Genomic DNA, 12,277 nt, shown 5'->3' with positions numbered 1-12,277 from the left:
CAAGTTACCTAAAACTCCGTTTTATATTTAGAAATATGAATATAAACAGTCCTTCCTGTAAACGTCTACAGGAAGAAGCAAAGATTTGCGTCACTTCCGCCGTTTCTCAGCAATGGCGGCCTCCACCGCTAAAGACAGCACGAGTGGAGCCCAAACAGCTAAAAGCCCTAAAAAGACCAAAGTTCCAGGTAAGTTCTGGATCCTTCAGAGTTCCGAACCGTCAGCTGCTACTGCAGGGAGCAAAATAATAGTTTATGGAGGACATGTTTATTCCAAATTTGTTGACGTATTCATTACCTTTCGTGATGCACGCTGTAATCCACTCGGTTTACAAAATGACTGCCCACTGTGTTAACTGTTTACATATTGGATCATAAAGTTAGCAACGCGACAATGAAACTGATTAAAAACTATAGAAGTCTGTTACAGATCCTCTGACGGGATTTAAATATAACGGACTCCGTCTACACTCGTAACTTTATCAGGTGAACCTTTGACAAGGTGTTTAGATGCCTAAACGCGTTGAGTTGTTGTGATTGGCTGATGTGCCATTTGTATCAACAAGCCTTAAAAACTCGTACAGTCCTTTAGCAGTGGCACTCTCACTGAATGCGATTTCTTGTGCGCCTCGCAGTGGATGAATCTGAACTCCTGACTGTTCCTGATGGGTGGAAGGAGCCAGCGTTCACCAGAGAGGACAACCCCCGCGGGCTGCTGGAGGAGAGCAGCTTCGCCACGCTGTTCCCCAAATACAGGGAAGCTTACCTGAAAGAGTGCTGGCCGCTGGTGGACAAGGCTCTGGGAGACTTGGTATGTACACAGTCATCCCACTGATTCTACACTCTGTTTACATTGTTCAGAGCTTTTATTGGATATTCAGTGAAAAATGTAACTTGCAAGATAGCTTATGGAAAGATCTTACACCAAATAATTATGTGCGAAGTTTTTATTTTTGCACTGTATTGCCAAAAACAACATGGTGACCACATACCTAATAGTGCTTATGTCTTTTCCTACAAAGAGTCAATTAAAAAATATATATTAGCTCCAGATTGAAATTAAATGTTGTTCTGGCTTTAGAGCGAACAGCTGAGATCAGGGACTGGAATTGGGACAATTTTATTTTTAATAAATTATAAAAATAAGCTCAAGACTTACAGGTTTCATCAGATGCCTGTTCATTATTTATATTGGTATTGCTTCAGGGCCCAGGTTTTCAGCCCACTCCCAGCAGCGGTTCGAATGTTACTAAATCTTATTTCTTTCAGCACATCAAAGCCTCTCTAGACTTGATCGAGGGAAGTGTCACCGTGAGCACCACCAAGAAGACATTCGATCCGTACGCCATTGTGAAAGCCAGAGACCTCATTAAGCTGCTGGCGAGGAGCGTTCCTTTTGAGCAGGTAAAGGCCTCTGCTCTGTTTATCACGACCTACCTGGTTCACACAGTCCCTAACCTGTACCACCCTCAGAAAACTCTGATTATTACCTTCCACCGTCATCCTGCTTGTTTCCAGGCTGTCCGCATATTACAAGATGATGTGGCCTGTGACATCATAAAAATCGGCACTATGGTGAGGAACAGAGAGCGGTTTGTAAAGCGGAGGCAGCGGCTGATTGGCCCCAAGGGCTCCACCTTAAAGGTAAAACCTTAAAGTAATTTAGCTTTTTGCATCAGAGCTAATTCAGCATAAGAAGTTCAACTTGTGTAAATATTGTCTCGACATACATATTCTACATCTTTCTTAACATTCATATATTCATCAGTGGAAGTGAATTATTAGTAAAGTGTCACCAGGTGGCAGCAGAGTGTTTTAGCCACATAATTTCTCTTCCCCTCTGCAATTCAGCTTACCAGTTATAATTGTATTACTCTCTAAAAGTTATTCTTTAACCTATTTTTTAAAATATTAAATAATCTTTTTCATGATGCATTTTTGTTTTCTTTTGCTTTCTAGGCATTAGAGTTGTTAACCAACTGCTATGTGATGGTGCAGGGCAACACTGTGTCAGCACTAGGGCCCTTTAATGGCCTAAAAGAGGTAAGCGTTCCACAGCGTCTATTTTACATAATACTGCCCCTATATAGGAAAATAAACAGGATTTCCAGCAGTATTAGATTTATTGCTAAAAGGCACACTCAACCAAACAGAAATTGATTCACTGCAAAGTTTATATTTTATGGTTCTAAGTAAGTAATGAAAGTACCGCAGAATGAAGAATAATTATTTTATTCTACAGGTACGCAAAGTGGTAATGGACACCATGAAGAACATCCACCCCATCTACAACATCAAGGTATGTTAGCTGCTCTCAGACTCAGCTTCCTATTTCAGGCCTAAAGGTCTAAGACATTCATGTCCAATGAAGAGTTTCTCCATCCTTGTTCTTGATTTCCTGACGGAAACAAAATCCCTCTGGGTTTGAATGCCATGGCTGGCTCAACCTGGAGCTGAGGGCATAAAAAAAGTTATGTTTTGGAAATATTAACAATTGTAGAAAATGCCATTATCATTGGTCATTAAATGTGCACACCATTAATTATCCATACTGTAGCTTTTACTGTTCTGTTGTTCCAACAGTCAATGCTCTAATTTTCTCTTTCTTGCTGCCTGAACCGTCAGACGTTGATGATCAAACAGGAGCTTTCTAAAGACCCAGACCTGCGGACGCAGAACTGGGAACGCTTCCTGCCCAAGTTCCGCCACAAGAACCTCTCCAAGCGCAAGGAACCCAAGAAGAAGAGCGTGAAGAAGGAGTACACCCCGTTCCCTCCTCCACAGCCAGAGAGCAAGGTCAGGTGGCGTTGGCATGTGAAAAAAGGAATTTGTGCAACTACCTTGTACTACACTCCTAAGTGTGTTTGTCTCTTTATCTAACTGACCTGATATCTGTCTTCATAATTTATCTCACATTGAGATAAATCTGTAACTTTAATTGTTTGGATTCCATCACAGGTTGATCAGGAGCTTGCCTCGGGTGAATTCTTTTTGCGTGAAAGTGTGAAAAGGAGGAAGAAGATGGGGGAAATTAAGGTAAGCATTTTTTTTTTCTGTTGCTTAAATGTAGCCACTTCTTTCATGTGAAAGAGACTTCCTTAAATCTTTGCTAAAAAAAACCCTGTGAAACATATGAAGTAAAGTTGCATCACCCTGAAGAAATGTAACAATAGTGTTTGTTCTTTTTTCAGGTCAAACAAGCAGAAGCGCTGACCAAGAAGCAAGAAGAGCGGAACAAAGCTTTCATTCCTCCCAAAGAGAAACCGTTAATGACGAAGACGGCTAAAGGTAGCTGAGTTCAGAGGACTTATCTCTGTAAGGTGACTGTAAAGTCCTGATTAACCCCCTGAATGTTTGTGTTCAGCTCCTACAGAAGGAAAACTGGACATCGCAGCCATCAAGGAGAAAGTGAAGAAGGCCAAAACGAAAAAACTGGGAGCTCCACCTGTGATCCCTCCTCCGCCCACCAGCAGCACCACAGACAAAAAGAAGAGAAAAACTAAAGACAAAGGCTAACACCTCACCAAGTCCATCATATAAACATGTACTATATGACTAGTAATTGTTGGACAGTCAGGGTGTACCGAGAGAGGACTGGAAGGGTTTAAATTCTTCCCAGATGTCAGGATGCAAAGTGTTAGAGATGATGTACATAAATGTTTCTTCCTTTCTTGTCTTCATTTCTTTATTTCGACAGTTTTGGACAGATGTAATTTCTTGTTTTTGCTTAGACTGTGTCACTGAGGATGCCAAGTCACTCATAAATGTAAAATTAAAGTATTTTTTATGATATGAATACTGTTAAATTGTTATTTTTGTCATCCATGTTACACTACACTATTATTTTCACCAGAAGCTGACAGTTACCAAGGTCTAGGATAGTCGTCAAGAGTCGGTATCCTGCAACTTTGGATGTCTCTCTACTTCAGCACAACTGGCTCCCCCAGTTTCACCATTTAACAAGTGTGCAGGACAAGGGACACATCTAAAAGTTGCAGGTTGTGCTTCTGCTGTTGGCAAAGTGCAACCCACGTATAGAGAACTTAGTCCTTGAAGCAGACATCACAGGTTTGAGTCCAGGCCTGATGACCTTTGCCACATGTCTTCCCCCACTTTCATTACCTACTCTCCTGTCTAACCACTCTCAAAGACTGCCTGAGCCAAAAACAAAACTTAAGAAAAAAAGTTACAGGACTTTGGCCCTTGACCACTGGTCTAGGGCAAACTCTTAACCAGTGGGATGCCCTTTGGTATTCAAAATTACATCGTTTTGTTTTTGTTTTACATGGATTGAATAAGGTGTTTGAAATATTCCTTTGAAATTGTGATTCTTATTGCCATACATATATCAGTATTCCAAGAAAATTCCTCACTCCATTGTACCTTTTGCAGCTTTTAATGTTAAGAAGAAAACTGATTGTCACATCTGAATGTAGAAACACTGTTAGTTAAAGGGAATTCAGGTTTAGTTCAATAAAGACTTGGACGTGCTTTTGTATGGTAGATTTTGTCCATACAAGCATCATCCACAGAAAAATCACAGATATAAGGTTATGGTAACATTTTGTGGTTGAGATAATAGAGATGAACATTTGGAGGTCATTGTGGGACGCCATCCATCTGGGTCTCCCTGTAGACCAAAAACTACTCATAGCACAAGAGAGAGGGCCAGAAGTAATGGACTGCGTATGCAGCATTGCACATCAAGATGAAGGTGATGGGCCGCATGATCAGGATATCCAGAAAAGAGTTGCAAGGTGCAGCACTGCTTGTAGGTGAAGCAGTGTCCCAGCGCGGAGCCCAGTTGTAGTCTAGGAGACCAAAGCATCTGTTTTTAGATTTACAGCAGAGTACAACTGGTCACTTTAACTTTCATAGGATTCTGGATTTTCTGCCTAGTCACATACTTTTTCTGGAATCTCGTTGTAGATTACCTGCAGCGAAACACAAAATGGTTTAGCAAAGTTTTCCTGGTTCGGAAATGTGGTTCTGGTAAATTTAGTCCAATATTTGCATTGCTGTATCCGTGACTTTTAAACATAGAAATGTCATACTTACTACACATTTTGTTGTTGCATTCGCCTTTGCATCCAGAGCATGGATCCCCAGTAGTTGCATAAGGCTGAATTCCATCGATATCTCCACTACAAAAGGAAGCGTCTGGTTCAAAAACCTTTGCAATCAAACCTTCCCTCTATTTACCATCTGTCTTTAGTGTATTTACAGGTTTTAAGACATTGCTTGGTTGTTTGTACTGATAGAGTAAATGTGGTTGCTGATGATTCATCAAAAAGCTTCTGGTTTACATGATATACCACAATATCATGTGGTATATCAATATACCACATGATATTGTAACGTGTTGTATCAAATGTAAAGTCTATAGTGAAAGAGATCAAGTTACCCTGGGGCGTAGTTGCATACAAAAATGGCACCCGGACGATCAAAGTTTTTGATACTGTGTGGACAGTGCACTACAGCGCAGCCAACCTTGTAGCTTTGTGCCCACACAACCTGAGAAAGGAAGAAGGACACTACATATTCATATATATAGTATAAAACACATAACCTTATTGTTTTTTGTCTGACATTAAAAATGACAAAACTTTTCCTGTCTTAGGTTAGCTTGGAATGCAATAATCCACGCTATCCTAAGCTCTAGAAGAGTGCGGTTTTCCATTTTTTGCCTTTTTTCCAAAGTTAAATGTTTATCATCCGTCTGTCTCCCAATAGTTTGCAGGGATTTTGGCCCATTCCTCCTAATGGAACTGGCATGACTCAGGTTATGTGACTGGCTTACACACACCTGTCTCAAGTGTGTGGTTTGCACCTGGAGTGTGTGCGTATACACCTCAGATACGTAGTGGCATCCCTGCCTGGCAGCAACATTCAAATGCCTTTGAACCCTCAAGTTCACTTGACGTGGTATTTGCAGATTGCAAGTTTCAACCTTTGCCCTTCAGACTTAGCAATGGTCAGGAGACTTACAAGTCATGACATCATAAATTGTTTCATAAAAAAGGCATATTAATCCTAATAAATGTAAACTTTATGTGTGTACAATTCTCACTGTTCTGTTTAGCAAATAGAAATTATTTCTATAATCCCAACTGATCTTAAACAGCAAAAGTTCAGTGTTCATGTCCGACACTAAGTAAATAAGGATATGTGATTTTCATACAGAGCACAGTTTCATCTGTAGAAGAGAGATCTCTGTGCACATACCTGTCTGTAGTGGTCACAAACAGCTGTGCATCTGTCTTCCTTGTAGCTGTATAGCTTGGCTTCATCCACCCACTTTTGAATGGCATTCTTTACGCTGAACTCATCCAGCGGGCCCGTCCAGATGTTCTCTCCCACAGAGGTAAAAGTGGGGTGCATGTTGCCGACCTCCCTGAGGTGGACGTTGTGTCGATCATTGCAATGTTTTGCCCACGCTCTGGCAGAAATAGCCAACGCCTCATCCCACGACTTTATGACATCAAACAAAATGAAACAACACATTTTTTTATTTTACTTCGGTTACTTTTAAGCGTCACACAGGAAGTTATAAAAATGATGGTGAACAGAACTGATTCTAGGTGATGCTTAGAAACCAAACTGGTGGTTTCATTGATTTAGGCAATGTGAATTCACTTACAGCTGACTCTGTGTTGATAAGAATACTTTTCACCCACTTGTGTGGTCTTCACAAACTACAATGTTTTTCCACTTTTTTCCATTTGATTACAACCAAATTTCAGTTTAATCAACGACATCCTGTAAAGCCACCAGTCTGTTCTCCTTTCTTGGCAGTGAAACACAGTGTGATGTGCAGGACCCACCATGTACAGCATGTCGTTTGCAGGTGGGCTGACAGCTGAGCGGGCTTTGTTGTGCTCCTCCACACACTCAGCGATGAAGTTCTCATCAGTGATTGCCGGCAGCATCACGGCGGAAACCCCCAAATCCAGAACAAGAATGACCCACAGCAACATCTTCAGTTCTCCGCAAAGCGCCGTCTGTAAACTGCAAGAAGTTTCACGAACACAGGAAATGATTCGCTCTTCAAAAACAGAATGTAGAGTAGTTTATTTGAAATCTTACTGGGCAATTTCTACATGTTTCTAGAACGTCAAACTCATCTAACAGCTTTTTAAAAAGTAGCTACGTGGTAGAATGTTAAAGGGATTGCCAAAAGACCAAATTTTCCACTTGGAAATTTGCAAAAATGGAAACAGAAATAGAGGTTCCTCTTTTTCTATATCCTCTTAATAGCTGAAATATCTGAAACAATAAAGTGAAACAAAGTGTGAAAAGTGGGGGCAGTCAGTCAGTCATCTATCACTACAATCTATAGTACAATCTTTGCTCCCATTATCTGAACATTTGAATGCTTTGCATAAACCCATTCCCAACCTACCTGGTAAAAACCAATATCACTGCCTTAACTCCCTAATCATCTCTGTTAGAAACCAGTCTTTCCAATTTGGTCATGTCCCCTCCAAATTAAAGAAAGACATTATCAGAGCATTCCTCAAAAACCCACTCTTGATCAACAAGTCCTTTTCAACTACAGGGCAGGCCCATCTCCAAATTTGCTTTTTGTATCTAAAGTTCTAGAGAAAGCAGTTGAAATCCACCAACAATATCATCTAAAAACTCAATAACCTGCATGAAAAATCTCAGTGTGGTTTCTCCCTCCACCCTCACTCTCCTGGACTTACCTGCTGTGTTTGACACAGTGGACCATGGCATCTTACTCAACAGGCTTCACTTCAGCACTGACACTGCCCTCTGTTGGTTCCAATCTTACCGCACAACCAAACAGAATTCATCTCCATGGGTCACTCGACATCAAATCGACAGTGACATGTGGTGGTCCTCAGGAATCAGACCTTATTCCTATCCTATTCATCCATTTTAACCTCTTTTATTCATTTATGTATTTTTGTCCACTCTAACTGCTTGTTTAATTTCTCAATCTTTGTAGCCCTTCGAGGTCTCAACAAACAAAGGACATTATGAATAAAATCTGATGCGTTATTATTTTATTACCTGAATGGTTTTGTGCATGTGTGCAGTGCAACAGGTTAAGCACTTGTCATTGAAGTTTGATTAAGGTAATTTTTTTCTATCTAAATTTAATTTAACAAGGAAAATATATTTCATTACTTTAATAAAATTATGAAATTTACGTATGCTAATATTGCTATGCCTTAATGTCATGACCCACGGGGTGTTTGTTGTTCATTACTGTTGTTTGGGTCTTACCACGTACGTTCTCTTTGTATATTTTGATATATTCCCGTATGTTAGTGGTGGGCCTTTTACTTTGTTGATACTTTTGTTTTCTGTGTTTATTAATCATTTCCCCCACTTTTTCTGCCCTGCATTCTCTACCAGCTGATTCGTATTTGTCTGATTAAGCTAACCTAGTTTCTACGTTAGTAATGAGGGGCGCGTGCAGCTTTACGGCAGTACGCACTGTGCGTACCTTGAGATTTTCCTCAGAGTAAAAAAAAAAAACGGTAGGTATTGTACTTTTTATTTTCACCACATGTGTGAGCGTCTTAAATCTTAATGTTACTGTTCTGTTTTGTTTATTTGGCGGCTTGGTGCTCGTTCTTTCTGTGAGCTAAACGTGACAATGCCGTGAAGCTAGCTAAAATTGAATAACCGGACTTTTAACCTTGACGTACTTCTGAGAGGAGTCGCACTGACCCCAACAGAGTTTTTTTATATATATCCTGCATGTGTACGCTTTGATGAGCTTTTTTTTTTTTTTTAAATGTTGTTTTTTTTTTGGTAGTTTCTGGAACCGAGCCGCTGACGGGACAACATCGATTCTCCATTGACAGACCGTGACATCGTCTGCCGCTTCGCTCGTCCTCAGGGTCACGCTACACTGGGAGAGTTAAACCGTTAAATCCAGACGAAACGTTTGTCACAGAGTGTAAATGCAGTCGCTTCACATCCTCCCCGGGAAATCTCAAGTAAACCACATGAGCCTGGGAATCAGCGTCTCTCCTTGTCACACAGGTAGGCGTTGCTTTCCTGTCGTTATAATTTGTTAATAAAAAGACAAAAAGTTATGCGGGCATATGTGTGTGTGTATGGATCAGATCGGTGGTTTCTGTGCCATGCGCATCGCGTTCATGTGTAGGTTAGGTTGGTGTTGGGAATGTGGCTGTTGTTCGTGTGGATCAGGTGCAGTGAGAGTTTTGAGCGCGCCCTCCAATAATGGCTGTCCTGCACGCGCCCCTGTCAGTTATCAGCGTCAACCGCCGCAGTGTTTGAGCGGTTGCTTTTGTCCGTTGCTGGTTTCTTCCGTCGCGCTCACCCTGTTCTGCTCTCGGCTCAACTGGAAGTTTATCTTATTTTATTTTCGTCCTATTTTCAACTCCCCCACCGTCTCATTTCCGTTTGAACCCATGAGAGTTAAACCTGATGAATAATTAGGTTTAACGGCAATAAACCAGCTTAGCTAAAAAAAAAATATAACTGTACCTGCTAATATCGTTTAATCTAAAATAACTCGTAGTTTTGGAATATAACGACAAAAGCAGTTTAAATCACACAATATTTCAGATATGTACTTATTTCCGTCAATAAACATACCTTGAGCCGCTATAAAGGGGGCAGCTAATAAAATACCTTTTTATAAGCTCCGTTACAACTTCTGTATGTCGTTTGCCGTTAAGCTGAATTTACGCTAACCGTTGAACAGGAAGTTGTCATTTCAAAACAAAAGCATCTCTACTCAAACAGGAAGTTAAACATATTGTAATCTGAAGGCGAGATAGGTCGATACCTTCCTTGTTTTTTACATTGTTGTCAACGTTATATGAAAATTTATAAATATTAAGTTGTGTAACAAAAAAAAAAAAAAGGAATGAATTCTTTGTCGGATTCGCACAGGCTACAATAATGGATTCCACTGTTCATTCTTAAGTTTAAAGTTATTAATTTGAGAAAATGACAGGGAAATCCTTGAATGGTATGATTAGGACGTCCTTTAGTTAAAAGTTTGTCACATTTATATTTTAGGCTAATTACGCATTCACTCTATTTGCCTTTGTAGCAATTTTCTTTGTGTGATGTTCCTCATTGTTTTTCATAATCCTCCATCAAAAGATGATGCTCATTTGGTGTGAGGCCTGATGCACACAATTTTTCTGTTGCTTCAGTGAATTTGTGGTTGATGTCATGGTCTCTTGAAGAAATCTATGGATGCACATTTACCCGAGTTACTTGAATGTGGAGGAGTTTGTGTATGTGTGGTGCCACAATTTGCACATAGATAGTACAACTTTAAAAATTCTGAGTGTGGTATAAAAATATCTGCTTGTTACTAGTAATTTTGACAGAAGTCAACCCAGAAATCCAGACCTATGAATGAATCAGCAGTTTTCCCCCTGAAAACGTGCTAAACCCGGTGGTCAGGGCACCGGTGGGGTCCACCGGATGTCCACTGTGTTTTTGTATTAAAAGATGTTAAGTAGACAGGGAAATGCAAAAATGTTACTGGGTAGTTATGTTACGGGAAGACATCTCCAGTGAAATGCTATTTAAGCGCATAATTGGTCTTAAAAACAACAAATAAAAAAATACGATTAAAATGAATATTAATTATTTGCACTTTTGTTTAATCCTAATAAAGTCAGCGGCTCCATAGCTCCCCAGTGCTTCAAGACCCCATAAATGCCAACATTTTAACACAGACTACAGATGTAAAAATGTAACATTTGTTTATTGAGATGATCAATGCTGCTAAGTTTCAGTATACATAAATTAAAATATTTCAAATTGCTTAACATTTAAAAGTAAAATTTTAAGCATCTGGCAAGTTTACTTTGTAAAAGTTCAAAGAGCAATATTCACAGTTTGTTTTGTTACCACAGCTACAATCTGATGCTGAGAGTTTGATCTTTGAGTTTGAGCTCTGTTTGTTCACAAATATAAACCGGTAAACTGCAATTATAACTAATTGATTTTAGGTTAGCCAATTAAACTACTCCCCCTCACCCAAATTAAATCTAACACAGTAGCTGTTTGAGATGCTGATGTTTTTAACAGGAAGAGGGCCCCTAAGTCAAATTCTGCTCAAGGCTTCATACAGTCTTGGACCGGCCCTGCATGATGACTTAAATCCGCTTCACTATACACCGCGATGCGCGACAAATGGGAGATTTGACTTAATGCTGCTAATGTGACTTCAGTACCTCTTCTATTTCCTGTCTGTTGAGTTTTTGTTTTGGTTGCTCGAGTTTATGGCAAGTTTTTCAGATCCCTGCGTGGCCGCACTCATTAACTTTGGCTGACTAATTGGACAAAGCATTTGATATTGTCTAATGTTTGTGTAACCTGGAAAAGAATCAATGAAATAATAATAAAATATAAAACCAAAATGATGCGTGACTACGAGGCGAGCTTGAAAGCTCCTCACCTGACTGAACCTGCATGATGAGGTTAGCGCTGGTTCGTTAACCACTAACGCACCGACCAGCAGGGACCACGTACATAAACTTTATCAGCCCAGACAGAGCCACATGCTGGGCAGCGAGTTGAGATGTAAACGCCACACATAATTCTTTGTTCACAAAGATAAATCATTCTCACCACTCACTCAACGTGCACCTCTGGAAGCACGACTACAAGTTATTCCTGCGGTTCACATAAAGCTGCACAACCAGAGCTAACGTGGCGCGGTTTAGACTCTTATCTTGATGTGGAGTTCGCCAAAGAAACATAATTCCTCACAGGGGGTTGATGTAAATATCAACCTGGTCAGCCTGTGTCCAGTTTGAGTGAAACTGGATGCGCTTAGGTAAACTTCAGAGATCGCGCAGACTCAATGAGCAGAGGCAACGTGAAGGGGCGCCAATTCCGCTTTCCTGGCTTCAAATGCATTAATTATATAAACTTATCTTTTAGGAATAAATCTGCTCCGCCAGTGAAATGCTCAGAGCAACAGAGACGCTTGCAATCTGGCTTTTTTTATAAAGAAAAAAAAAATCTGCTTTTTTTTTTTCCTTTTCTTCTAAAAACAAAAACACGCTACGCATAGCCTGGCGTGGGGGCTAGTAAAGCATGGTGGGCCACCAGGCTTATGATACACTGGGGGAAACCCTTCAGCCCTTTAAATTTTTTTTCTTTTCTTTCTAAGATCCTTTTGCTTTTCTCTTTCTGCCGAGAATAAAACACCCCCCGTCTGGCTGAATGACATCCGTTCTCAAAAAATGGCACTTGTTCTTTCAATCTCTACTTTTATTTATATATATATATATATATATATA

General features: G+C 40.1%; 2 protein-coding genes across 4 annotated transcripts; one reads left to right on the top strand and one right to left on the bottom strand.

Moving 5' to 3' along the window:
• Positions 1 to 75: 75 nt before the first annotated feature.
• krr1 (KRR1, small subunit processome component homolog) lies at positions 76 to 3,795 on the top strand. The gene is made up of 10 exons (XM_005801168.3): positions 76 to 188; positions 635 to 810; positions 1,269 to 1,403; positions 1,518 to 1,643; positions 1,959 to 2,042; positions 2,242 to 2,298; positions 2,625 to 2,795; positions 2,958 to 3,035; positions 3,191 to 3,287; positions 3,364 to 3,795. Exons 1-10 carry the CDS (start codon positions 113 to 115, stop codon positions 3,513 to 3,515), a joined length of 1,152 nt encoding a protein of 383 aa, XP_005801225.1. The 5' UTR covers positions 76 to 112; the 3' UTR covers positions 3,516 to 3,795.
• Positions 3,796 to 4,379: 584 nt separating this feature from the next.
• Positions 4,380 to 10,862, bottom strand: LOC102223552 (GLIPR1-like protein 1). Of its 3 annotated transcripts, none has more exons than XM_023349940.1 (7): positions 9,600 to 10,862; positions 6,824 to 7,007; positions 6,225 to 6,470; positions 5,404 to 5,513; positions 5,058 to 5,143; positions 4,907 to 4,933; positions 4,380 to 4,810 (listed from the first exon to the last, which is right to left on the bottom strand). In XM_023349940.1, exons 2-7 carry the CDS (start codon positions 6,974 to 6,976, stop codon positions 4,644 to 4,646), a joined length of 789 nt encoding a protein of 262 aa, XP_023205708.1. In that variant the 5' UTR covers positions 6,977 to 7,007; positions 9,600 to 10,862; the 3' UTR covers positions 4,380 to 4,643. The 3 variants fall into 3 exon arrangements, with proteins under 3 accessions (XP_023205708.1, XP_023205709.1, XP_023205707.1); XM_023349941.1 differs by having other exon boundaries at positions 9,636 to 10,862; XM_023349939.1 differs by having other exon boundaries at positions 6,824 to 10,862.
• Between the last annotated feature and the right edge of the window lie 1,415 nt (positions 10,863 to 12,277).

This window comes from Xiphophorus maculatus, chromosome 17 (assembly GCF_002775205.1).
Source record: "Xiphophorus maculatus strain JP 163 A chromosome 17, X_maculatus-5.0-male, whole genome shotgun sequence".
Taxonomy (NCBI): domain Eukaryota; kingdom Metazoa; phylum Chordata; class Actinopteri; order Cyprinodontiformes; family Poeciliidae; genus Xiphophorus; species Xiphophorus maculatus.
The sequence above is the reverse complement of the archived record's forward strand: the minus strand, read 5'-3'. Positions and strand labels throughout refer to the sequence as shown.

What these genes read in the sequence shown, in the direction of transcription:
- krr1 (XM_005801168.3), top strand. Translation starts at nt 113, where the DNA reads ATGGCGGCCTCCACCGCTAAAGACAGCACGAGTGGAGCCCAAACAGCT. An exon ending in ACAAGGCTCTGGGAGACTTG is followed by an intron (nt 811 to 1,268) that starts GTATGTACACAG and finishes TATTTCTTTCAG; the next exon opens with CACATCAAAGCCTCTCTAGA. An exon ending in ACCCCATCTACAACATCAAG is followed by an intron (nt 2,299 to 2,624) that starts GTATGTTAGCTG and finishes CTGAACCGTCAG; the next exon opens with ACGTTGATGATCAAACAGGA.
- LOC102223552 (XM_023349939.1), bottom strand. Translation starts at nt 6,976, where the DNA reads ATGTTGCTGTGGGTCATTCTTGTTCTGGATTTGGGGGTTTCCGCCGTG. An exon ending in TTTGTGACCACTACAGACAG is followed by an intron (nt 5,514 to 6,224) that starts GTATGTGCACAG and finishes TTCCTTTCTCAG; the next exon opens with GTTGTGTGGGCACAAAGCTA. An exon ending in GTATGCAACTACGCCCCAGG is followed by an intron (nt 5,144 to 5,403) that starts GTAACTTGATCT and finishes TTCCTTTTGTAG; the next exon opens with TGGAGATATCGATGGAATTC.